Raw genomic sequence first — 26,965 nt, 5'->3', positions numbered from 1 at the left:
CACTGGAATTTGTTGTAACTTAATGTGATCTTTTATAGGTGTGGCTCATAGAGAGAAAACATGGGTAGTTCATTCTTATAGGCAGATAATACATTGTATTTTGCAGTTAGGATAAAAAAAAAAAAATCCTGCTTTTTTTCCCACTTGAATGAAACAAGGAAAGACATGGACAGGATTGATGGGGAGGATTTAAAAAAGAAATAACTGAGAGAAAACAGAGTAGGAAAGTCAAGATATGAAGCCAGGACCTACAACACAAGTACTGAGAGAAAAACATTTACTATGAGAGGGTAAACTCACACCAGCTGCTGAAAAAAATGTCTTAATGTACCTTGAATGCATCCACTCTGTATCCTACAGTGCGTTTAGATGAAGTAGAATTCATAAGCCTACATGTACATCCAGAGATCAAATAAAAATTGCACTTACTGTAGACTGAATTTCACTATCCAACTAGTCCAACGTCCCCCTGGACTGGTCTGCTGCTCTGAACCAAACCTTTGCACCTGGGTGTGTCTCTTCCTGGTTTATGTCTGAGATTTACTGCCTCCAGTGACACTGAGTCAATATTAGTTTATTTTATGTCACAAATACAAAAGAACTTTTCATTCTTCATGAGAAACTCCAGTGCAGACCTCCTGGGAAGTCTTTCACTTATCGGCTTAAACCAGCCTCAACAAAATATTATTGGGTTCTGCCTGGGGTAGCACATATTGATGGGTCTTTAAACTGTGAAAACGCTTGGGGGTCATACACTTGCGTGCACATGCTCGGTAGTGCTAGGTAGCTCAAATTGACAAGTAGGGTGTCTCGACAGGACACCTATTCAAATTTTTGAAAGCATACATTACACTGAGATTTAACTGAATAGTCAAGGGTGTCAAAGTCTCAAGTGGGCCGGACCAGTAAAATACTATTAAAACTTCACATTTTTCTCGTTCATTTTAGTGTAAAAAAAAAAAAAAAAAAAAAAAAATACATGAAAATGTTTACATTTAAAAATTATCCTCGCAAAAAATGTGAATAACCTATGAACGACCTGAAATTTAAGAAAAATCAGCGCAATTTTAGCAATGTTATGCTTGTTATTAAATGTTTTGTGTCTGTAGATCCACTCTGATCTGTGAGTTCTAATGTACCTATGAATGTAGGAATGAAGACCAATAGACTGCTGCTACAGAGTAAGCAGTTAAAAGAGTGATATTTTGCATTTTTAAACGGAATTATGCATTTTAAAACATTTCCCTGTGGTCTACATAAACGGTAAATGCAATGCTTGGGTTTGAATTCTTCATTAATTCAGCTCCACAGGTCCATCTTCAACCCTATTTCTGAGTAATGACACCAGAAAGGTTGTTTTGAGCATTGGCCCTTTAAATGCAAATGAGCTACTTCACACCCCACCCACTTCAAGGTTGTTGGCTGTGCTGCTCTGTCCTGTTCAACCAACTGAACATTTTAGGTAATCGGCTTAAAGTCTGGACATATTTTCAGTATGGACTACAACCGCTGCTGCTACTAAATTATGTCGTACTCCGAGAAATGTTTGTCAGAAGTCTTGACCTTATATGTGCAAATGTTGTAATGTAATTAGTTATAGACGTAACAAATTAGCAGGAATTAAAACAGGTTGTAGAAATCCACTTGATTTTTGCCAAAATTAATACAAAGACAGCTTTGCAGCACCTGGAGGGTTCAAATTCAAACTTTTTGAACTATTAGGGTCCAAATACACAAATAAATGAACCAAAGACTAATAAAAGTGGGTTTAGCAAAATATGACCCCTTTAAGTGGTTAAATACTAATAACTAATTAATTTCCTGTTCAGACACAAACAGTTTCTGTTCATTTTTATATCAGAGGTGTCAAACTGACTTTGGTTCACAGCTCACATAACAGCCCATATGATCAACAGAGAAACTGCTTTTTCCCTCAGTAACACTGATGAGAAACACATCAAAGTAATCAAGTATATTAGTAATCATTTATTATCTCTTTGGGCCATTTGTCTCTGAAAAGCCAGAGTTGGCATCAGTTTCGTTCAACCGTGTCGTCATGTCCAAGTTGGTGCTGCTGCTGGTTTTGTTCGTGGCTGCTGTGGCGTTATGCTCCACTGATGGTTGTGTTTTAAATGAGACTTCAGGGCCTGCCTTTTCGAGAGGTATAACAGCTTCATTTTCTAAAGTATCACCTGAAAGAAAGAGGGAAAGAGTTATACAATTGTTAAACAGTGTCAGTAAAGCTTCAGTTTATTTTACCTGTCATAGTGGTTTCATTTCTGTTCAGTTCCACATTTTCTGTAGATGAACCTGGAAGCAGTCCTTTCTCCAAGTCTGAAATGAAAATTCCATTTAGTATCAGCAGATATGTGGCGAGGAAGACGTAGTGCTCAATGTTTACAACCTTTCAGAGCTGACAGTTCTTCAGGGCTCAGATCTGCAGTACCGTCATCATCCTCCTCCTCTTCTTCTTCTTCTTTGTCGTCTTTGTCAAGGCCTTGAAAAAAAAGTTAGTAAAGCCATACATCAGATTTCATATTTCCATTATGCACTCAATTGATATGCATCCACCTCCATCTTATTGAAAAATGACATGTAATTTTACACATTACAGTTTATTTTTGCACCTTACCATTTGATCCCGTTTGTCCAGATTTTCTACAGTTCTTTTTTATTCTTCTAATTTATTATGTATAGTGTGTTCGCTCTTGTTTTGCATTTTTATTTTCTATTTTTACAGTTGCTGCACTACAGTTTCCCAGTTTGGGATCAATTCCATCTATCCATCATCATGTGAGTCTCACCTGTGTCCATGTCTATTCCAGTCCTCCAGGAGCTGCCGTACAGAGAGCTTTTGGTGATTTTATGGAGAAGGGGGGGCAGTTCCATCTCAGGTAAAGCCCCACTCTTCCTCTGTGCTGGCAACACCAACAATGGACCCACTTTTGTCTCCTTCTCCCACACTAAACAAACATTCACAGTAGTGTGAGTGTGTAAATCCTGACATCTAGAGGTGAAAACATGTACTGAACTGAGGAGAATAAAATTGATCCGAAAACCTCTAGTTCAGGGGTCTCAAACTCATGTTCTTTCAGGGGCCACATTCAGTTTGATTTGATCTCCAGCGGGCCAGACCAGTAAAATACTAGCATAATAACCTATAAATAATGACAACTCCAGTTATTTGTCTTTGTTATTAAATTATGAAAATACTTACTTTTATAAACTATCCAAACAAAAAAGATGTGAATAACCTGAAAAAACTGAAATTTCTTAAGAAAAATAAGTGCAATTTTAATGATATGCCTCAACTTATTTCTACATGTGCATTATGGATCGGATCTACAAAGACACTTAACACTTAGTAATGGGCAGAAAATGGTTAAAATTGTGCGTAATTTTCTTTAGATGTTTCAGGTTGTTCATATTTGTTCAGGTTATTCACATTTTATTGTTACAGGATAGTTTGTAAATGTAAATATTTTCATAGTTTAATGTTATTTTTTGCACTAAATTAAAGAAAAAATTTGAAGTTGTCATTATTTATAGGCACAGTGTAATATTTTTTCACATCAAACTGAGAAGAAAATATGGAGTCATTATTTTTTGTAGGTTATTATGCTGTTATTATTTTACTGTAGATCATATTGGTCCGTATGTGGAACCTGGACTAAAAATGAGTTTGACAGCCTAGACTGTGGAATTTTTGCATTTTGCAAATTCATCCCACGGGCCACATTGGAACCTTTTGGCCCCTGGACTGCATGTTTGAGACCCCTGCTCTAGTTTCTGTAGATGTCGTACCTTCATTACTCCTCAGTCTGGTCCTCCAGGAGGTTTCGACTGGCTTCCTGAACCCTCGAGGACTAAACGTGCCAGAGATGCCAGATTTACCCTGAATTTTGACTCCTTCATTTTGGCTCTGACAATACCCACATAAGTAGTCATTGCCATCAGCTGACCGCCATCTGAAAAAGACAGCAGTTCAGCACCTTTTTTACTGAAGCGTCAAACGTATGAACACATAGGACTTACCTTCCGTTTATAAATGTACACGCTTTATTCGGTGCCTCTGCATCATTTGCTGGTACAGCTGTCATGTGACATGTGATGTAGAGCTGTGAAGAGAAAATCACAATGTCTACTTTTATATGCAACTACAGTCCTAATTTCAACTGCTATACTGATATCATCCACATCTCCTTCAAATATAAGCCACTCTAAGACACTGCCTCTATGTTATTAAATGGATGCACACCAACTTTTTGAAACTTAACTGCGACAAATCTGAAATAATCATGATTGATCCAAATGCAGTTATAATTCAACTATCGAGTTTCATCTCTCCATCAATAACTCTACTCCTTGGAATCACCTTTGACAACCACCTCTCCTTCAAACCAAGGTTATAATAGTTTTGGATTTTTCATTAAAGTTTAGTTTTATTTAGTTTTGACTTTTTTTTCTCCAATTCAGTTAGTTTTAATTAGTTTTTAGAGCAGATTTACTAGTTTTTATTAGTTTTCTTTTTTTTCTAAATGCTTTGTTTTTTCATATCTTTTATCTTCTTCCCTGTCGTATTAAATAAATTACCAGACAGGACTCTGGTGCTTTCTCCCAACTTTAGTCTCCATGTTTCCAGGTAGAGTGGGGACCAGAAGACGAATGTAAACAAGTGACGAGAAGGGACGGACTGTTAACTGTCATATGGTGCCAGCAGCTAAAATTGCTCAAGGGAAATAAAATCAATTTCATATCAATCTGACATTGACAAAGACGAAAACGAAGGGAATTTTATCCATGATTTTTATAAGTTTTAGTTAGTTTTATAAGCACACAATACAGTTTCAGTTAGTTATCGTTTTCTTCTTTTAATTATAGTTTTTATTTATTTTAGTTAACGAAAATGTTTTTACAATTCTAGTTTTCGTCATTTCATTAGTTTTCGTTAACCATAATAACCTTGCTTCAAACAGACAAACCAAAGCTCCAAAATGGCCTTTTAGCACTTAAAAAATAAATTAAAAAGTCCTCCTCCGCCCATCACTCTCCTTCACTGATGCGTAAACCCTTATCCATGCTTTCATTAGTTTATTTAACAGGGACATTGCACTTTAATCCACATTACTGCACCAGAGTTAGCCCAGTGGCTTTTTTCATATGGTAATTATCACCCTAAAAAGGTGGCACAAGGTTGTAAACAAGCTATTTTAAAAAATATAAATGTAAAATACCTAAACATAGGTTAGATGAGTACAAGATGAGTGTTGAAATACAAAAAATTACAGTTACACATTAGACTTAGAAAGTACAAAATAGTTAAACAATAAGCCTGGCTTCTTCCTACTTCTTTTCAGACAAAGTATTGTTAAAGAGCCACAGTCAAATAATTATACATTGTGGTTTTCTTTTTTGGTGGATTTATTTCCATATATTGGATTGTCCTGTTTAAATTGGTAATGTCTTTTTTTCCTACTTATGTTTGAAATTCTATCCATCCATCCTGTAACAGCATTCTCTATGATGAATCATAAGTCCTCAGTAAGCTCTTGAGGCTCACAGATCTTGCACTTAAAAAATTCTTTTTGACCTAAACTAGACTGCACTTTAAAATTCTGTCAAACTGTTATTTTGTGACATTCCTAAATGAGCCGTCTTTCATCGTGGTGTGCTGCTTGACCTCTTGGCCAGGTCGCCCTTGTAAAAGATCTCAATGGGATTTTATCTGGTGAAATAAAAAATAAAACAGCTACAGTACATCTAAAACTCTACTGGTTACCGTGTGAATCTGCTACTTCAACCTCCTCTTCAGCCTACTGGTGAGAATTTTGTTGGAAAAATTACACCAAAACAACAGTTTTGTAGAAACTTAAATGCTTCTTCATGCTGGAGGTGGACACAGAGGCAAACCACACGCACATTTTTTTTGGTCCTGGATGAAAATTACAACTTTTTGGAAAGATGTTTGAATAAAAATAGAACAGACTTTGGGTTTTAAATTACAGCAACCCACTTTATCACTTTTTTAGGAGATCTTCATGATGATTTGACAATAAGTAATAAATACCTTTTAAAAATCTTTGGTGCTGCAGAAAAAAAAAAAAAAAATCTCTCGTAAATGGCTTCAACTTGATCCACCAGTGCTGGAGGACTGGTTTAAAATTGTTGATGAAATTAAAAAAAAAAAAAAAGCATTTTTCAGCTTGCAGCCTCAGCATTTATGCTGAGGCTGAACTTTACATAATAAGATGGGGCAAATGGATTAGTTTCTTTAAATACAATTAATGGGTGGTTTGTCTCATAGTCCTGTGAAATGTTCCATAAATTGCTGCTCTAAAAATTAAATTAATTTGGTAACTTGATTGCCATTTCATAACTGTAACCTAAATCACCATTACTATTAGATTGTGACTATTATCTGTTGCTGTTTGTTATGTTCTATATGACAAAATGATAAATAACTAATAAAAACTAAGTGTCAAAAAAAAATAAAAATACTGGTTATATGTTAACCTGCATCCATCTCCATGATCACGTCACTCCTGTCTTCTAGAAACTCCACTTTCTTCCCAGACCTGTGGAAATAAAGCCTCACCTCTCCTCGGTCCTCATTATTGAACCTGAAAGCATCAATGACCAACTGCAGCTTGTCATCTCGCATCCTTGGCAAGAAGTGGGACTTGGAATCTGGAACCTGAGAGTCAATCAGACATCTAGAGAAAGAAGAAGAGTCAAAGCCACTTTACACCCACGCTTCATCCACATGAACACGCAGCAGATGGTTTTAAGTGCTTACCCATTTTTGATAAAGACATATCTGGGAACAGAGTGTATGTCAGGGGTAAGTGTAGCCGCACAGCTGTTCAGAAACACTCGGAGCCCCATGTGATGGCCGACTCGGACAGAGGCCTCGATGCCAACGGGGTCACCGAGGTAAAACATGTTGGAGCCCCTTTCGTGGATCCAGTCAGCTGCACAGAATCAGACAGCAGTAAGCACTTCTTCATAATGGAATCCAACACACTGCAGAGGCGGTCTACACTCACGTCTCATAAGCCTCAAGTCAAAGTCCAACATTTCCACTGCAGCTTGGGTTGAAATGAATGGGATCCATGTAGGTGTGAGCGAAGAACTGGACAAACTGTACTTTCTAAAAAAACAAAACATACACTCAGTTTTCCATTGTTTTGTACTGTCATTTTGCAAAAAGTCCTGTTGTAGCCCACTGCAAAGGCAACACATTTACTGAACTGATAAATTGTGCAGAATTTGGATTTTAGAGCTTTACATTCCATACAAATTAGTGTTTTTTCCTGCTTTCACCTCATTTATTTAGCTTTGATACCTTGTATCAATATTAAATGTAACAGAAGATGGAAGGCGTCTTTCCATTTAAAAGACTGTATATATTCAAGCTTCCACAGTTTTCTCTGATAGTTAAAACCACTGTTAAGCCTTATTCTGATAATACTTTAAAGTGACATATCTGACTTGCTTTTCAATGAAATACATACATTAACCCTTAAAGACATGAGATAATCTGTGGCAACCTCCTCCTCTGTACATTTAACATTTATTAAGTGATTTATCACCATTTATTACCCCGCCTCAGTTTGTTTATTTTTAACACTCTAGCAGCAAAACTATTGGTTGAATTCATACCAAATTGGGTTTATACATTGACAGTGACTCAGAATAGATCTGATTACATTTTGGGAAAAGTAGGTCAAAGTTACAATTTTTAATGAATTTTTAACCCCCCCCCCCCCCCCCCCATTTACTTATAATGGGCAAAATTTCACATGTCCGTATCAGCAAAACTATTGCTTGAATTCATACCAAAATAGGTGTATAGATTGCCAGTGACCCAGAATAGATGAAGTTACATTTTGGGAAACACAGATCAAATTACAAATTTTTTTTATGAATTTTTACATTTTTTTTTTTCCCTCTCCCATTTACTTATAATGGGCAAAATTTCAAATGTCTGTAAAAACATCAATTTCGTTTCAATTTACTTCAACCTTGGCAAATATACAGAGGCAATTGATATGCTGACATCAGCACATGCATAGACATGACGACATCAGCTGGACTGATGCCAAAATAAGCTACAATACATGCGAGGGGCGGGGTTTGTTGTGCCTGGCACCACTTGTTATTTTATACATTCCTTAAGTGAAAAAAATATTTTCTTATTTAACTTCCTGATCATGCAGATGTTCATAAAAGCTCAGTAAATTAAAAACAGAACACTGAGGGAAGAGTGACATTTTCGGCAAAATATAACTTAACAGAAAAACAAGGGTCTAGAACCAGTGTCATTGGTCAAACTATGAGGGTTTTACTGGTGAACGAAGTGTTTCCATGTTCACTGTGGAGCCTCTGAATGTCCAAAAAGGTCAAATCTTATGCTGCTGAATAGCTGTGAAACTCTTTTACCCAAATTATTTCAATATATTAATAAGATTAGTGATTGAAAGGTTATTAATTAAACATTTTAAATCCGTAGATGGTTTTGGTCAGTAGCAGCTTTTTCAGTGTTTAAGGGTTAAAGTAATATGTAAATGTTTATGTTTGCTGGATTAACATTTACCCCTTGTTAGAACATGTTCACTTCTGTTTAACCCATTGCTACCCAGTGAGTCTACACATGTGCTCTTTAGTCACAGACCTGTCATAATGACACTCAATTGGAATCACTGCCTCTTCCATTCTGATAACACCATCTGGAGAGTGTGCAGGAGAGTATATGAGGAGGTTTGTGTAGATCAGAGCATTTTCAGTCATCTGTGGATAAAACACATGATTAGAACCAGGGCTTCAAATGTTCACAAGATGCAAAACAGATTGTGTTTTTTTTACCCAGTGTTTGTGTCCACAGTCCAGCAGTCCAACAAGGATCCTGAACTCATCTGGTGAAGACGCTGTAGCTCTGCAGTTGTCTTTGTCCTCCACCCCTAGGCGTAGATCACCAGCATTCACAGGAGCTCCAACTCCAAACAGGTCTGCTTTGATAACAATGTCCAGCGAGTCTGGATGGCAGGTGACTCTGACTGTATTGACCTGCTCTCGCTCCTCGACAGGGACATTCTGTTGGCCGTGCACAGTGTGTTTAGGACCATAAAGCCCTGAGAGCTGAGTTTGTACATGTGGTCTGTAACCTGTGGCTTCGAGGTGACGAGCAAAAGATGGTGTGACGGAGATCTCAGACCACAAAAGCCCAGCAAGAAGGCTAAACCAGAGGAACAAGGGCTCCATAAAGGTAATATAAAAGAGCAGACTGGTTCAGGAAGCAGCTGAGTGTGACAGGGGCTGCACTTAAAACTTCATGCAGGCAGTCAGGCTCATTAGAGCACAATGAACACCTGAATCCACTTATCTGCAAATGACATCACACACACACACACACACACACACACACACCTAAACAGACACACACACACCTAAACAGACACACATACACTGCATTTCCCGAAGTCACTACAAAAACTAGATTTACATGGAGTTGCACAAGATTTTACTTAATATGTACAAATGTCAGCTCCTTTCTGTTAAAAGTACTTAACTCTTGGTTCCCAGGAAACACACATATATTCAGTGTAAAATTAATACTCTCTTCAAAATACTGATAAATTACGTCATTTTTAATCTATAAAGACCCAAATATCCACTGATGACCAAAACCATCCACTGATCTAAAATGTTTAAATACTTTAAAACCATTAATCCTATTTACATGTTGAAATAATTGGTGTAAAATACAGTTTGTCATCTTTTCATGGTCATCAGATATGACCCATTCGGACGTTCAGAGGCTCCGTAGGGAACGTGGAAACACCGTCATCTTCTACAACATTGATTCACCAGTAAAACCCATGGAGTTGGATCAATGACAGTGGATGGAGACACTTGGTTTATGTTCAGATTTTACTGAAAACGTCACTTTTTTTCTCCGTTTTTGATATAATAACACTTAAATGCAACCTCATCATGATGATTAAAGTATATGATCAGTAAATTAAATACAGGAAAATACCTAATTTTCACTGACAAAATGAAAAATATAGAAGATAATATTAAGATATATGGTGATTAATCACTTAATCACTTAAGAAATATTAAAAAGGGAGAGGAATTTATTTGGGAACTGCCACAAAAGTAGCACTGGGTCTTTATGGGTTACAGTAGGTTGTATATCTTCAAATTTTGTGCCCAAACAGTTAACAGTTCAATTTAATTTATTTATACAGCTCAATATCACAGATCAGAATCAGAAATTTACCTTAAAATGCTTTGCAATCTGTGAAAAATAGAGCGCCTTCTGCCCTCTGATAACTTGAATTTCCCTCAGGATTTATAAAGTATCTATCTATCTATCTATCTATCTATCTATCTATCTATCTATCTATCTATCTATCTATCTATCTATCTATCTATCTATCTATCTATCTATCTATCTATCTATCTATCTATCTATCTATCTATCTATCTATCTATCTATCTATCTATCTATCTATCTATCTATCTATCTATCTATCTATCTATCTATCTAATACCTCACCAAAAAAAAAAAAAAAAAGAGGAGCAAAAGGGTAAAAAAAAATCCACAAGGAAAAGAAGAGGACAGCGCAATGGGCAGATAATGAACGTAGACAGAAAATTTACACGAGTAAACAAAAGGAATGTATACAATATAAGTCAATTTCTTTAGTATTTTTAATATACTAATAAGTAGTGGTGAAAGAAATACTCACATCATAGTAAAACTACCAAAACAGCTACAAACAAACACAAAGTCTTGTATGTACAGCAACAAAATGTAGCTGCAGTGTTTGAGCAGAAATACTGGTTGGAACTGATTTATATTATTAGATATGACATAAGATCATTAATGCTGAAACATCAGTGTACTAGCAGTGTGTTACTGTTGTTTCTGCTGGAGGTGGAGCTGCTTTATTCCCAAGGACGCCGGGTAAATCACATTAAATTAGGAGGATGATGAATGAATCCATGCAAATCTGTTTTCACGTCCCAGACTCTGACTTGTTTCCTTATCTTTAGTCATTTTTGAGATATTGGATGTGTTTAAGAGTCTGAAATGAAAATGTTAGAACTATTTGATAAAGCTGTTGATGACTCAGACATCTGAAACATCAAACTAAACACTGTCTTATAGGACAAAAAAGCCTGAAAAAGTTTGGAAACTACTGTTTAATCTTTAAAAATGCCCTATATTTTTAAGCGTTGTTATATTAACTATTGTAGTCCTGTGATGAACTGGTGACATGCCCAGGGTGTACCCCGCCTTCGCCCATAAGTAGCTGGGATAGGCTCCAGCGACCCCCGTGACCCTAGTGAGGATAAAGTGGGTTTTGAAAATGAATGAATGAATATATTATCTATTGCACAGGTGTCAAACATACAGCCTGTCGACCAAAACTGGCTCACCAAAGGGTCCAATCCAGCTCATGGGATGAATTTATGAAATGCAAAAATTACACTGACGATATTAACAATTAAAGGTTTCAGAATCAGTTTAGTTCAGTTTTCACATACAGGCCAATTCAATCTCAAGTGGATCAGAGAAGTAAAACAGGATCATAATACTGGAAGGTCTGAGAGCGTCTGTGTGTGTGTGTGTGTATCTGCACAGTTCTGACAACTTGAGACGTTTTTACCTGGCCAGTTTGGTACCTACAGTTGAGGAATAGTCCTGTCTCCACATTAAATATCTCAGCAAGTTGATAGGACTAATATTTTGGGAGATATTTGTAATTTTGGAATATAATAGCCTTACAATCACGTTGCTATGCCCATGACTGTTGATGGGAAGTGCAGTACCATGCTGCATGATGGGAAATGAAGTTAAAAACAGGAACGATGCATTTACTAACTTCAGTCCCTAGATATCGGTGTTAATATGACCGGTGGTTCCCCATGGGTCAATGCGCTAGTACTATCATAACCTATAAATAGTGACAACTCCACTATTTATTTCTTTGTTTGAGTGTAAAAAAATTGAATTACATTAAATTAAATGGTTAATCAGTTAATCTAAATTGCCCATAGGTGTGAATGTGAGAGTGATTGTTTGTCTCTATATGTCAGCCCTGTGATGAACTGGTGACATGCCCAGGGTGTACCCCATGTTCACCCATAAGTAGCTGGGATAGGCTCCAGCGACCCCTGTGACCCTAGTGAGGATAAAGTGGGTTCAGAAAATGAATGAATGAAATTAACATTTACAAAATGTTTTTTCCACAAAAAAACATGAGTAACCTGGAAAAATGTGAAAAACCTGAAATGTCTTAAGAGAAGTAAGTGCAATTTTACCAATATTCTGCCTGTTAGTAAATGTTTTGTGTATTTGTACATGGTAATGCACATGTGTAAATGATCAACTGAGGCATAATATTGTTAAAATTGCACTTATTTTTCTTTAGACCAGGGGTGTCAAACTCATTTGAGTTCAGGGGCTAAACACAGCCTAATAAGATCTAAAGTGGGCCGGACCAGTAAAATAATATAAATAATAGGATAAGAACTTAGAAATAATGTCAACTCTAAAGTTTTCTCTATGTTTTTGAGTGAAAAAAAGTCAAATTCCATTATGAAAATGTTTATATATACGAACCGTAACATGAACAAAAATGAACAACCTGAAAATTATTTTTAAAAAATATGTGTAATTTTAAAAATATTGCACCTAGTTTATCATTTATACATCACAACTTACAGATCCCAGTGGATCTACAAATACACAAAACATTTAATAACAGGCAGAATATTGGTACAATTAGACATACAACTCTTAAGACATTTCAGGATGTTCATATTTGTTCAGATTATTCACATTTTTTCTGAAAGGCTAGTCTGTAAATGTAAACATTTTTGTGTAATCTTACTTTTTTTTTTATAACTAAAACAAAGACAAAAATGTGCAGTTTTCATTGTTTATAGGTTATTATGATAGTATTGTACTGGTCTGACACACTTTGGATTAAACTGACCTAAAATTATTTTAACATCCTGGATTGTTAATATCTTCAGTGTAATTTTTGCATTTCACAAATTCATCCCACGGGCCAGATTGGACACTTTGGCCCCCGGGCCACATGTTTGACACCTGTGCTTTAGACATTTCACTTTGTTCATGTTATTCACATTTCTAAGGAAACTTTTGTACACATTTCAATAATGAAATTTGACTTTTTTCACTCAACTAAAATGAGTTTGACACCCCTGATCTATGGTGTACTATCAAATTAAATATAAACAATTAATTGAGTAAAAGTAATATTTATATTGTATTTTGGTTTAGTTAGAAGCAGCCACATTTAACTGCACTGGTGAACTGAATAAACTGATGCAACTACACGCATATGCATCATTACACAATAAGTTACTGAACCGTTTCTGCTATAAAAAGCAACAGTGAGGTGTTCCACTTGATATAAAGCTATTAAAACTGCAGATGCTTAAAATCCCCCTGTTGCACCACCTTGAATTTCAGACAGACATGACGCAGCTTTAAAGTGATAATTAACAATACCACGAACAACTGTGGAAATTTTTACTGCTCATCCTATATTTATATCAATGACAAACCCCGTTGAATTCAGTTGTGTGAGTCCAACGGCTGGGGGCTGTAAAGTGACATCCTGAATTTGAGAATAAACTCTCAGTCTCAGTGTGTGTCTGAGATCAGCCTCTGTATTTTAACGGCAGTTGCTGCTTTGAAGTCATCTTCCTGCTCTGAGGTGAAGAACACACGCTGAGGCTGTCCACAAACCCTACAAAGAAAACAGAGGAAATAGGAGGAGTACGTTATGACTGAGCTTTGTTATATCTCAGTAGTTTACACCTGAAAAGGCCATGAGGATGATTTTACCATGTCTTCTGTTTTTCATCCAACTCTTTGAAGGTAAGAGAATCAGATTTTACATTGAAAATCAGTTATTAAACAGACGTTATTCTAGTCAGAGGCAGGAGTTTGCTGAACGCTTTGTCTTGAGTACATCCTCACACAGTATTGTTTGAGTTTACTTATTGTGACAAAAATCAGACTATGTGAGTGGCTTTAGTCTAGATAGATAGATAGATAGATAGATAGATACTTTATTAATCCTGAGGGAAATTCAAGTTATCAGAGGGCAGAAGGCACTCTATTTTTCACAGATTGCAAAGCGTTTTAAGGTAAATTTCTGATTCTGATCTGTGATATTGAGCTGTATAAATAAATTAAACTGAACTGTTAACTGTTTGGGCACAAAATTTGAAGATATACAACCTACTTTAACCCATAAAGACCCAGTGCTACTTTTGTGGCAGTTCCCAAATAAATTCTTCTCCCTTTTTAATATTTCTTAAGTGATTTATCATCATATATCATAATATTATCTTCTATATTTTGCATTTTGTCAGTAAAAATCAGGTATTTTCCTATATTTAATTTACTGATCATGTACTTTAATCATCATGATGAGGTTGCATTTAAGTGTTATCATATCAAAAACAGAGAAAAAAAGTGACGTTTTCAGTAAAATCTGAACATAAACCAAGTGTGTCCATCTACTGTCATTGATCCAACTCCATGGGTTTTACCGGTGAATCAATGTTGTAGAAGATGACGGTGTTTCCATGCTTACTACGGAGCCTCTGAACATCCAAATGGGTCATATCTGATGACCATGAAAAGATGACAAACTGCATTTTACACCAATTATTTCAACATGTAAATAAGATTAATGGTTTTAAAGTATTTAAACATTTTAGATCAGTAGATGGTTTTGGTCACCAGTGGATATTTGGGTCTTTACGGGTAAAAAAATGACGTAATTTATCAGTATTTTGAAGACAGACACTCCAGTATATGGAAATAAATCAACCAAAAAAGAAAAACAAATGTCACACAACATATATAGTTCAGGGGTAAATCATGGTACAGCGTAAAAAACAACACAGACATCGACATTTCCAACATCATCATCACACATACTGTCAGTGTGAGCAGGTTAACCCTTTATTCGGCAAGTGAGAATTTTTTTGTTATTTCCAAATATATTACAAGACAGTGACAGCAATAGTTACAGTGAGTCAGCAATCTCAGGTCCAATGTGGTCTACAGGGTCTGTAAGGTCCACCTCTGCATGAACAGTGAGTGTACCTGCTTTGTTAGGTACCATGAAGTAATGGTACTAATGTAAGGAATGATGTTCAAAGGGATAATGTGGATGTGGACAGGAGTCTGGACCAGCACTTATGTTGGTCTAATGTCATTTTTGTTACTTTGTCTTTCCACCGGTGTTTCCTCCAGTCTACACAGAGGTGATCTTTCAGCGTCTGACTCAGAGCCAGTCACTGGAGCTCTCCTGTTCACCCCCGCTGCATCATGGGAACCCGTCAGGCCTCCACCTGTACCACCGCAGCGCCCAGAGCCAGACCACTCTGCTGTCCATGGAGGACGGGGGGGAGCTGAGGGTGGGAGCAAAGCACAGGAGCCGTCTGCGTCTGTGTGGAGGACTGGACTCCCTGCAGATCAACGCGACCATAACGCACTTAGAGTGCAGTGACACAGGGCTCTACATGTGGGAGCTGAGTTACACTGAGGAAGACCACTCCCACCAGACCCTTGTCTGTGACCGAAAACTATTTTTACTGGTTGAAGGGACAGGTATGTAAATAAAACCAGACTTAAGCGGCTCGGATCAGTAAAATAATAGCCATAATAATCTATAAATAATTACAACGCCAAAGTTTTCCTATTGCTTTAGTGTGAAAAAGAAAAATTACATCCTAAAAATGTGAATAACCTAAACAACTATGTACAATCTGAAATTTCTTAAGAAAAATAAGTACAATTTCAACAATACTATGTCTCAGCTTATTATTAACACACAAATACACGAAACATAGTAAGAGGCAGAATATTGTTAAAGTTGCACTTATGTTTTCTTAGAAAATTGTGATTATTCTTTTTGTTCAGAAGAATATTTGGAGTTTATATTTATAAGTCGTTATGCTGTTATTTTACTTGATATCATATTGTGTGTGGCCCCTCAACTAAAATGACACCATTGACTGTTGCTATCTTCAGTGTAATTTTTTCATTTTTCACATTCATCCCGTTGGCCGATTTGGACCCTCTGGGGGGCTGGTTTTGGCCCACAGGCCCTATGTTTGACACCCCTGCTTTAGAGTATCTAATGTGTGTTTCTGTTGTGCAGGGACATGTCAGTGTTCTCATCTTTACCCTCCACTGCTCTGGACCATCTTTATTGCCGTGGGGCTTCTTCTGCTACTGCTGATCTGGTTGGCCGTCGATAAATGTGTGAGTGTTCACACCTCTACTACTTATACTACCACTACTACCACTACTACTACTACTACTACTACTACTACTACTACTACTGCTACTGCCACTACTACTACACAGCTTTTTATGACAGTCTGACTTAAACCTGCCAAAAATGACTCAAATATCTGAAAGGAAAACCAGTAAGAATATGACAAATTGCAGCTTTAAAAACAATAGCATGTGAATTTCAGTCTAAAAAAGCTCATACAGTAAAGTTAAGCAAATCAGTGCGTGACATAAAGACCTACCTTTCCAAATATTATTTTGTTCAATACTTTTTTAGTGTATTTTGTTGTTTTAATACAGCCTCCACAACTGATACTTCAGTGTTTACTGTTTTTACCAGAGCTGCTGTTTAATGGACTGAATATTTAATGTAATATTTCTGTTTCCACTGACAGCGTTCACGGTGTTTCATCAAACACATCTGTCTTTAACAGTATGTTCCTAGTTCCTTGTGTATAGTTTTCATACCTCAACTGCAGAATTCATAATTTCTTAATTATGTTATCTTTTCTTGTACAGTGTTTTGAGTACTTTCTATTTAAGACTAAGGTGTTTTTTTGTTTGGCTTTTTACTTCTACCTAACTTCAAGGGAGCAATGCAAAAGAATTTTTTTGTGCCTGGAAAGTCTGTGCACAAATAACAAAAAACATCTTGAGTAGAGTTTGTACACCTTTGCATACTTCTACATCAGCTTTTCAGACCATATTTAAGAAAAGACAAGGTTCATCCTACTATGGAGAAATTACACAGTTGATTGATATTTGGCATCTAAGAACAAATAGTTGTATGTTCATTACTAAAATAAATGCTTATAAATTCTAAGTAGCTGACATGTACAATATAATGTCATAATGTTGCAAAAAAAATGGCCCAGATGATTATCCTGACAGCACTACCTGCCTAAAATATCATGAAAAATGCTACCTGTGCAATGAATTCAGAGTTAGAACTTACACATTTATATTTTAAAAAGAATAAGGAAATTGATTTTATCCAAACTTATCCAAAGCTAGAATCAAGTTCTATTCTCCTCCATACTGTTTTATACGTAGTTACATTTAGAGAAGTATAGTGTTTGCGTATTCCAAACTCCAAAACAAAAACCAAAAGTGAACACTGGTGCTTGAGGACTAATAAACAATCATAAAAATAAAGTGTAAAGCTGTGTTAATGTGACATAAACCTATATCAGTTGTATTCAATGCTGTGTGTCGTCTGCTGTAGGTGAAGGTGAAAGACAATCATAAACCACAGCCTCCTGTTCCGATCTATGAGGAAATGACCAGGAAGCAGCAGAGTACCGGGATCTCCCAAAATACCCTGGAGGCCCCCTCACACCCACAGGAACCTGACTTCCCTGTGTACGCCAACCCTAACTTTAGACAACCCCAGGACAACTACTACGCCTGTCCAAGACAGCTGGCCCTCCGAGCCACTTGACATCTGGCAGTGAACCAACGGTGGCAGCAAACAGGAAGTCACACCAGATTGACTGTAAAAAACATCTGAGGTGACTTCAGAGTTCAGTTTGGTAAAATAAAATGGACAAAAAGACAAACAACACATAACAAAACGACAGATTTTTAACAGCCAAGAAAAAAAATGCTATTTTATTAATATTTGAAAGAAGCTCCATAGTTCATGAAAACATTTGTTTCGGTGCATGTCATTTAACAATCACATTCTATGAGGAGAAAGAGATATACAGAGAGAAAAAAATAAAACATTACAAGCCACTGACTTTTCATTAAATCTCAGTACTGACATTTTACTTAATATTTCAAAAACAAAAAAAAAAAAGGCAAAAAAAACAAACAAAAAAAAAAACAAGCAGCCCTAGTCCCATATACCCCACCCTCCGATATCCCCACAAAAACCAAAAAAAAAAAAAAAAAAAAAAAAAAAGAGAAAAAACCCTTGAGGGTGACAGGCTAGAATCCCACAGTGCTAAAGAGTGAGACGCTCATTGGTTTTAGGAATACACAGCATGGCGATGTAGCGCTAGGTCGATCTGAATCAGGGGAAGGAAGCTGGAGGCGGAGGGCTCGGCTCAGCTCTCCAACTCCCTCCACCCCCGTATCAAAACAAAACAAAAAAAAAACAAACAAAAAACAGAACACAACATTGGATCCCAAAACCCCTGCAATAGATCAGCCACTTCGAAGTAGCCCATAAAATCCCCGTCATCTCCCCCCGCCCCCTCCCCCCAACACTTGTGCATAGTTTCATGATCCTTTACAACCAGCTCATGTTTTACAAACATCCTCCAAATGTGAACAATGTTCCACAAAAAAAGTCTGATTCATCATTTCATAATAATAATAATCATAATCATAATAATAATAATACCCGCTGTGGGAGAATGAGAGAGAAAGAGAGAAAGAGGAAAGAAAGAGTAATGCACAATGTTCCTGATTCAGTCAGGACGGGACCTCATTAAGAAAACACAATAAAGGTTCAAACATACAGCATTTTGCATGTTATTCACTGTCTTTTTTTTTAAACAATCAAAATCATTGACCATTTTGTTTTAAATGTAAAGCAATTTTAATATATAGATTTATATATAAAGCACTCCATTTTTATTTAAAGTCCATTATTTGGTTATTATGTAACTGCTACGGATTTAGAAACAAAGGTATTTTCTCTTCTGAAATCCATAACTTTCAGTGCTTAGAATTGTTTCTTTTAAATCATCCATTTTTTTTTTTTTTACTCATCATAAAAATGTACATTAAAATGGCGTGGAGTTGGTACTCTGGAACCCTGGCCTTCCTGAGACAAGATCCACTTTTTCGTGTGTGTGCAAGATAGTGAGCAATTATTTTCTTTTTTTCTTGTCTTTTTTTTTTATATATAAAGGAAAAAAAATATATATATAATCAACATAAAACATACAGGCTTCAGATAGTCCATGAAATCAACATTAACACAGAACAAAGAAGGTTTTAACAGAACAAGACAACACTGTTCGATCCCAGAGTTCTGAAAGTAGCACAATAAATCTTCATTATGTGAAGTGTTGTGTTGCACTTTTTTTTCTGAAATGGAAGCATTTGTCCTTTTTTTTTTCTTTTTCCAACATTCCCATGGTTTAGTTCCTTTGTTTTGCTGTTTTTTTTTTAATCTTTTTTTTTTTTTTTTTTTTTTTTTTTAATTTTTGAACTCCAGAAAAAAACTAAGTGTTTGTGTAAACTGTCAGTGGCTTTGCAGGAAAACAAAATGACGACATGAGTCAACTGAACGTAAGTGAAACAGAACAAAAGCTAACAAACCAAAAAGGTAGGCACCTCTGAAATGAGCCTCAGAAGAAAAGGCTCAGTCTGATGTCTTGTCCTTCACTCTCTCCGTTGCTCAGATTTGGGAGAGCTGAAGTCCTTCTACCCCAATCTATGGCCACAGGTCTGCAAAATACTTTTTTTGCTGCATTTTTTTATACATAGTATGTGATTTTTTTTTTTTTTTTTTTCATTTTTTTCTTTTTTTTCTGTAGGTTTATAGTCCGAAAAAATGGTGCAATACTCAAATATGATCCATACTTTCTTGGATTATTCCACAATGAAAGCCACTAAGGTAGATAAACATAACATTTTAAAAACACACTTATTTTTAGTCCTTGAGTAAACATTTACACGTGAACTGTCCCCATCTCCCCCTCAGTACTTGTATCATGTTGTTTGTTTAGCTGGATGAGGGGTGAGGCTGACACTCAGTGCAACGCTAGAGGCTAGTAACAATTAACATCAGAATATATTTTTGACAAGCAAAAAGAAAAAAAACAAAAAACAAAATCAACAATAAAAGTATACTGAATTGAAAAGAAACACGAGGCGGAGATTTTCCCCCGCTGTAATCACTCTCATACAGATTTTCATGTCACGCATAAACATTCATTCACAACTACATACAGTACAAGCAGCCTTGTGCAAACACTCAGATACAACAGATGTAAATTTGCCTTTATATCGATCTTTGTTTTCAACAACACTCGTATTTCAAATTTGATTCACGCTGACCGATGCTATCAAAAATCTCTGAAGTTTATGAATGAGACAAAAAACCACTACAAAAAGTGTTCACATTACATTATTGGCGCTTCTTTTGATTCAAGTATTTGTTTTCATTATTTTGTATTACTCTGATATGTTTATGATCTTGTCTTCTGGGAAATATAATGTTGAGGAGGATAAACAGGGTAAGGGCTGAAGCCAGGGCAGGGGGGAGGGGCTTAGGCTAAGTGGAAAACAGAGAGATCTAGTCATATACACACATACAGCCTTTACATACTCTTGGTTGTATACTGTATATGAACTAGCATGTGCATATTCAACCCAGGCCTTTGTTTTTAAAGAGAGATTTGCTAATTCAAATCCTGCCCTGGACCCTTGTCCGATCCATGATTGAGAAGCATCGTTTGCTTGAGCTCCAGTTGCCTTTCAGTCCATGTGACTTTGAAAAAAAAAAAATATAAGGAGCATCTGATTTCCAACACTAGACAGGTAGGTAAGAGTGCGGGCGAGGGGTGTGGGAGGAGGGTGGGCTCTCAGTGCTGGTGCTGCGCCGAGAAATCCGGGGCACATCTGAGACTCGCCCTCTGTCCCAGTCACCCGTCCTCCCACTCTGTTCAACACTCCGCTTCAACATCAGTTCCTTGATTCAAGTCCAGTGTGGAGTAAAATGCAGGTTCTCAGGAACAAACGCACACACAAACAGGCAATAGTGATTGTTTTGTTGACTTGACACGAGTCTGAAGTGACTCTGGAAGAGGGAAAATCCCCTAAGTTTTAAGACTTGGTACCGAACTTGAGGTGTGTCCGTTTCTGCTGATACGCTGGGGTCCGTGCTTGGACCCCGACCCCCCCCAAAGCCAGATGTGCAGAAGTGACCTGCTGTATATTGGCTGGCGTGACCTTCAGGTTTGGAGGCCCCAAAAGAACGCCCTCTAGACACAGATTCCCCTGACGTGGCTCGCACAGAACGAGCCCAGACGGGGTGTGAAGGCGCGAGCTTGCACAGAAACATCTTAACCTTGGAGTGCACAGCTGAAACTAAATTTTTTTTTTTTTTTTTTTGTAGTTTCTAGTTTTTGCGAAAACCTTGATGATAAAGAAAAAGATGTTTTTGGTTTTTAAAGAGATGTACCCGATGTGACCAATAAACAGTGCACAGACACATACAGGGACCAACCCCCCCCCCCTTTTTTTTTTTTTTTGCCCCTCCTGCAGCCCAGTCCCTTGTTGGTGAAAGACCCGCACCATTCATCTGTCCTGCCCATCTAACTCCTCAGGCCTCCTACAGCTGGAGCTTGTGGTTTGTGCCCCTGCAGCATTAAAAGAAGCTTAAGTCTCATCACGTGAAAGATAAATTAGGATACAGCGAGGTGGAAGTACATAGTGGAAAATCAGTTGGCACAAGACTTCAAAAAGTGACTCTGTTTGCCAACCACTAGTGCCTCCAGAAGGTCATTTAGTGTCATCTAGTAGCTGTCCACACAGTGGGAGACTAAAGCCTTGAGGCTCTTTCAGTGTCCCCTACACTTGATTTCAGGGGTTTCAGGGAAGCTGCCTGGTAGTAAAGGTTGAGACAAAAGTGAACATTGGCAGATATGGGTGGGAGTGGCTGTGATTTCTAGATGGCTGTGAATGAACCCCTCCTTGTGTTTGCATAGAAATGGAAGGCTGCTATCAGTTGAGGTGGTTATAAGTGTAACTGAGTGCTTCCAGAGTTAAACATAAAGCACCAGTGTGAGCGAGGCCCATCAACACTGAAGAATGTGCGTTATGATTCAACATGGAGTGGAGGTCGGGTGCACCGGGAGCAAGAAGACTTACCTACCCCGTGACCTTTGACCCTCGCATTCTGATTCTTGTACCCCACATAAAGAACTCCTCCGACTCCTTTTCTACTGACATCTGCAGTGTTTGTATGGCCTTGCCTTTGTCTCCACATCTTGCTGCACAGATGAGGCGTACCTCTGAACTACACACTGGTTCTGCCTGGGAGGAGGCAGTGGGAGGGGCAGGAGAGAAGCTGAACACTGCATAAAGACCAATATTAAAAATCCATGAAATCATTATCAGTAAACAATCATTAACTATATCATCGATCAACAGCAAATATATCAGCAAACTTCATGACAACAATAAAATAAAAATGCACACTGGCAATTCCATGTGAAACCAAGAAAAAAAAAAAAAAAAACACACATCAAGCGCCTCTATCTCAGGCTAAAGTGATCATTGCAGGAGAGAGACAGAGAGTGGAAGTGGAGGTTGCTGAAGACAGACTCTGGCGCAGTAGTAGTAGTAAATTTAATACAGGTGGGCCAGTTCTGAAAGAGCTGCTCTTGGCCTGGAGGCCCGGGGGAATATGAGGAGGAGGAAAGCCAGTCTGTAGGATCCGCAGGGAGGCAGCGAGCAATGGAAAAGGAGGGAGGGGGGAAGGGGGAGGGGGTGAGGGCTGCAGCAGAGCACTGCACTCTGCAGCAGGCAGGCACTCAGTGGCCACACTATCACACAGGTTGGCAGGGCCTTCAATAGAAAGAAGACGAAAAAAAGGACAGAAGAGATAGCGAGCCTCCCTGCAGGACCGAGTAGAACATAAACACGTTTTCCAGACACCAAGGCTAAAGATTTTAAAGTATGTCATGTAACAGTGATATTTACTTTGATAAAGAGGGTGAGTGCTTTGGGGTCTTTTCCCTGCTGCACCCATCGTCAGTTGAGTCAGTTCTTTCTTTGTATATTTCCCTTCACTTTGCTACCATGTTTGACATCCTTCCTGGTCCCACCAACTCGCGGGAAGAAGGACAGAAAAAAAAAAAAACAACAAAAAAAAAAAAAAGAAAAATCTTCACATCCATGTTACGTTAAAAAATAAGTATATAGAGAAATAGAGAAGCCACTAAGCAGATTGCTTTTTTGTCTTTGTTTTTTTTTTTCAGTTTTTATTTGCCAGTGTTGCTTCTTCTTTCTTCGTTGGCCTTGAGGGTGTGTCGAGCTGCGACGCTCCAGCTAAGTGCTATGATTGACCACGTATTCACAAACCAGTATCTTTGTTTCATACTTTTCTACCAATTTGGGCAAAAAAAAAAAAGGTCATCTGGTCTTCTGGGTAAAAAGGAAACAGGCTCCTCTCAATTTGGTTTGATGCCTTCTCCCTATACACACACACTCACACACACACACACAAACACACACACCTGTCCCTCCTTCTCCCCCAAAACTAGTCACTGGCATAAGTGTGGAGAGCAGGCTGGCTGAAGAAGTGCTTTGTGTGTATGTCCTTGTACGTCGGACATAAGATGGTTGGAGACCAGCTTGCTACTCTCTCGAGCTCACACACTCATGCTCATGGGGGTAGGGGTGAAGGGTAGTAGTGGCAGTTTTAGGATGGGGGAGGGGAGGGGGTTCAGCAAGAGTTTTTGCAGTTCAATCATTCCTCATAGTCTCCTCTCATTCCGTGAGAGGTCGTGGTATGATGCATGGACGGTAGAGTCTGTGGCTTATATTGCACGTCACTTGAAATTTTGTAGGTGGAGTTGGGGGGGAAGTTAGGGGTATAGGGATAGGGAGGGAAAGGGTGGGGTCATTCACTACAGATTGTTGGGAAACATTTACAACTTGAGGTTTTCCACAACATCAGTGAGAGGGTCAGAGACTGAGACCAAACTGCAGCTTTCCTGCAGATGAGCTGAGGTGCATTAAAGTGTTTGTCTTTACAGTTCCATAGTAATAGCAGTGGTTCATTTAGTTGTCCATCACATCCACAACCGGATATGCGATGACCCCAAACCCCCCCCCTCCCCACCATGTAAGATTGACAGACACATTTGAATAATATCATTTCTTAGCTTTGTTTGCAATGCTTCAAAAAGAAAAATAAATGGCTTGAACAAGGCGAACAGAGTTGCATCATTCCCTTTGAGCATTATGTGGGGAACTCAATCTGCTTGCAAAATGCACTGAAGTTGGGAGCTGTGGTTGCTTAGGTTAAGCCGCAGCAGCATTTACTCTCCACTCAGGTTTCACTGGCTCAGAAATAAGGGTGTGCAAGTGTCTGTATGCTTTCTTCACCAAGTACAGAGTGAGTGAGGATAGCAGGGCAGGAAAGAGGTTAAGGCTAATATTAGTGCTGAGAGAAACAAATGTTGAGTCTGGACCAGCTGAAAGTTTTTTTTACAACCACTCTGATTGAAGGGTTTTCCTTTGGGAATGATGCCTTTTCATGGATCTCTGAGGTGCAGTATGATTGCCTCAAAAGGCAGAGAGGGATTACGCAAGTTTTAAAGATGGCAGCTCGTCACTGTGTCAGTTTGACTAAAGTACATGTTTCACACTGCGAGTTCGCAAAAGTTCATTGCTGTAAAAAGTTCTCTTTCTTTGTTGAATGAAAGACTTCCTCCTGTGTCTCCAAAAGTAAAAGCTGAACACTGTGACTACAAATCTCTCGCTGAGATTCACAAATTAAGAAAAAAAAAAAAACAAAAACTGCAACTGAGATGTCATCAAAAACAAAAAGGAGTAGAGGAGGTTGACGAGGGTGAGCAGCTAGGAAGTAGTCTCGTCCTCTTCTCGTCTCTCCCGTTACCGTCACACCCACACTGATTATCTCCACATTGATTTGCAAAGTTTTTGCTCCTGTTGGTGTTTGTTCAGCCAGGCCTTTCCTGGCCTACATGGACTCCCCACTCAGCAGGTCACCAGGAAGCAGCGTATTGATTGGGGTGGGGCTCCCCATGACCCGTCCTTCCTCTCCACTCGGGGGTCCCCACAGGCTAGAATACTGCTGCACGCCGCCCCACAGCAGCTCTCCGCCCGTCTTCGCTCCACCTGCTCCCAGGCTACTGCTACTGCTGCTGCCGCTGCTGTTGTTGTTATTCCAGTGGGGTGAGTGACCAATGGGATGAGATGCTCCGGACGCGGTCCCACCCATCCTCGTCTGATTGGTGCCTGGAGTCGCCTGCCAGCTGGTTGTTCCACCCAGCGACTGGCCCTGTGCAAAGAATCGATTCACCTCCTCTTCCCCGGCGAACTCTGCCAGAATGGTGGTGTTCCCGAGCACACACCTGGATGGAGACGGAACAAAACATATAACATTGAGGATTCGACTCTTTAAAAATCACCAAATAAATCAACCAAACAAGTGGAATCATTAGGAGTCGTACATGTGCAGGGACTTCTGAGCTTTGGCAGCTTCGTCCTTGGAGCTGTAGCGCACCACAGCGTTGCCCTGCGTCAGGTTGAGGTGGAATGTGATGAGTGGGCCATGCTGCATGCACAGTGTACGCAGAGTCGAACCATCAATCTGAGACACAAACAAGACCACAGAAAGAGTGAGTCCATTAGATATTATCAGTAATAAAAAGGAACAAAAGTTAAGAGAAGCTGGATGGGACTTTACCTGTGGAGTAAGGTTCCTAAGGACCAGCCAGCTACTCGTCCTGGTGGAACTGTCTGTACTCCATGTGGTACCTGCTGAGTACGGCACATGCACAAACATTATGTCTTCGTACCGACACACCTAACTTATCTCAAAGCCTAAATCAAAACTGAAAGCGTGGTGTCAGTTACTTCTGCGAGAAAAGGAAAAACCGCCCAATGTCAGTTGATACTTTTTCAACCACAAGATCTTCTTCAGGTGTTGTCGATCCTGCCTATTCTGCACCTTCAAATGTGGCCTGTGCACATTCATCACCTCAGTCTACAAAGGTCACAGTCCACACCTACATAGCTTAATTTGAGCATGTGAAATAACTGATATGCTTCGTCTCGCACTTTGATGATGATGTTTGATTAAGATGGGTTGAGAAGTTTTATCTTGAAGAATTTATCAGTTTTAATTTTGTTTCAGTTTTTCAGTCGTTTTTTTTAAGGAAAGTCTCGATTCAGTGATTTTTAAATGGATTTTTCTCTACATTTACCTTTACCTAAGTGATTTATCATCATTTATTACAATGTTATTCTCTGCATTTTACAGTGCCAATCAGGTATTTTCTTATATTTAATGTACTCATCATGTAGATAAAAGCTCAGAGTAAATTCAATGGTTACTTTTTCAGTAAAATATATTATTAGCTCAACATAGAGTGTCTACAGTCACTGTCATTTGTGAAACTACATGGGTTTTATTGGTGAACCAATGTTGCAGAAGATAATGGTGTTTCCACATTCACTACGGAGCCTCTGAACATCCAGAATAAGATGCATATGATGTGGCTGAACAGCTGAAAAATTGCAGAACTTAAACTATTTAAATGGTTTTGTAGTTAAAAATACTGATGTATCATTTTAGGATCAGTGGTTCAAAGGTTATTAAACATTTTAGATGAGTAGATACTTTTAAATCCTGGCAGCTGTTGAGGATTTTGTGTGGTAAAGTTCATATATTGTGGAAAGACATTTTTAATCTTATACACCATGAAATATCAATAATGGAGGAAAACAAAGCTGAATTTTCCTGCAAATCTCTTTTGTGTTGAAATAATCACTGTAATTTTTGTTTAGTTTTAATGCTTTTGAAAATGAATATATTTTATTAGTATTTTATTTCAGCCATCAAAAATATTGTGTCATTACTAGCTCTTGAGTAATTTATTA

The 26,965-nt window shown here is 38.2% G+C and overlaps 3 protein-coding genes across 9 annotated transcripts in view; 1 reads left to right on the top strand and 2 right to left on the bottom strand.

Annotated features, from left to right (window-relative positions):
• Positions 1–1,974: 1,974 nt before the first annotated feature.
• Positions 1,975–9,356, bottom strand: LOC115424279 (zona pellucida sperm-binding protein 3-like). Its single transcript, XM_030141437.1, has 11 exons — positions 8,866–9,356; positions 8,675–8,790; positions 7,047–7,150; positions 6,797–6,971; positions 6,596–6,713; positions 4,036–4,118; positions 3,805–3,968; positions 2,805–2,963; positions 2,405–2,497; positions 2,260–2,334; positions 1,975–2,192 (listed from the first exon to the last, which is right to left on the bottom strand). Exons 1-11 carry the CDS (start codon positions 9,259–9,261, stop codon positions 1,990–1,992), a joined length of 1,686 nt encoding a protein of 561 aa, XP_029997297.1. The 5' UTR covers positions 9,262–9,356; the 3' UTR covers positions 1,975–1,989.
• Positions 9,357–13,525: 4,169 nt separating this feature from the next.
• On the top strand, positions 13,526–18,466 carry LOC115424280 (uncharacterized). Its single transcript, XM_030141438.1, has 4 exons — positions 13,526–13,927; positions 15,320–15,676; positions 16,230–16,333; positions 17,592–18,466. Exons 1-4 carry the CDS (start codon positions 13,879–13,881, stop codon positions 17,805–17,807), a joined length of 726 nt encoding a protein of 241 aa, XP_029997298.1. The 5' UTR covers positions 13,526–13,878; the 3' UTR covers positions 17,808–18,466.
• Positions 18,467–19,524: 1,058 nt separating this feature from the next.
• The window catches only part of tnrc6c1 (trinucleotide repeat containing adaptor 6C1), a 45,033-nt gene continuing 37,592 nt past the window's right edge, over positions 19,525–26,965 (bottom strand). For 5 of the 7 annotated variants that reach the window (XM_030141428.1, XM_030141431.1, XM_030141429.1 and 2 more), the window contains 3 exons: positions 25,770–25,843; positions 25,534–25,673; positions 19,525–25,434 (listed from right to left, as the gene is read on the bottom strand). In XM_030141428.1, coding sequence (XP_029997288.1) covers positions 25,041–25,434; positions 25,534–25,673; positions 25,770–25,843 — 608 coding nt within the window. In that variant the 3' untranslated portion in view covers positions 19,525–25,040. The remainder of the gene's footprint in view (positions 25,435–25,533; positions 25,674–25,769; positions 25,844–26,965) is intronic. The other 2 variants (XM_030141430.1, XM_030141432.1) reach the window with 1 other exon arrangement.

Source organism: Sphaeramia orbicularis, chromosome 8 (assembly GCF_902148855.1).
Source record: "Sphaeramia orbicularis chromosome 8, fSphaOr1.1, whole genome shotgun sequence".
NCBI lineage: Eukaryota > Metazoa > Chordata > Actinopteri > Kurtiformes > Apogonidae > Sphaeramia > Sphaeramia orbicularis.
Note: the sequence above shows the minus strand (reverse complement) of the source record. Positions and strands in the feature narration are given on the sequence as shown.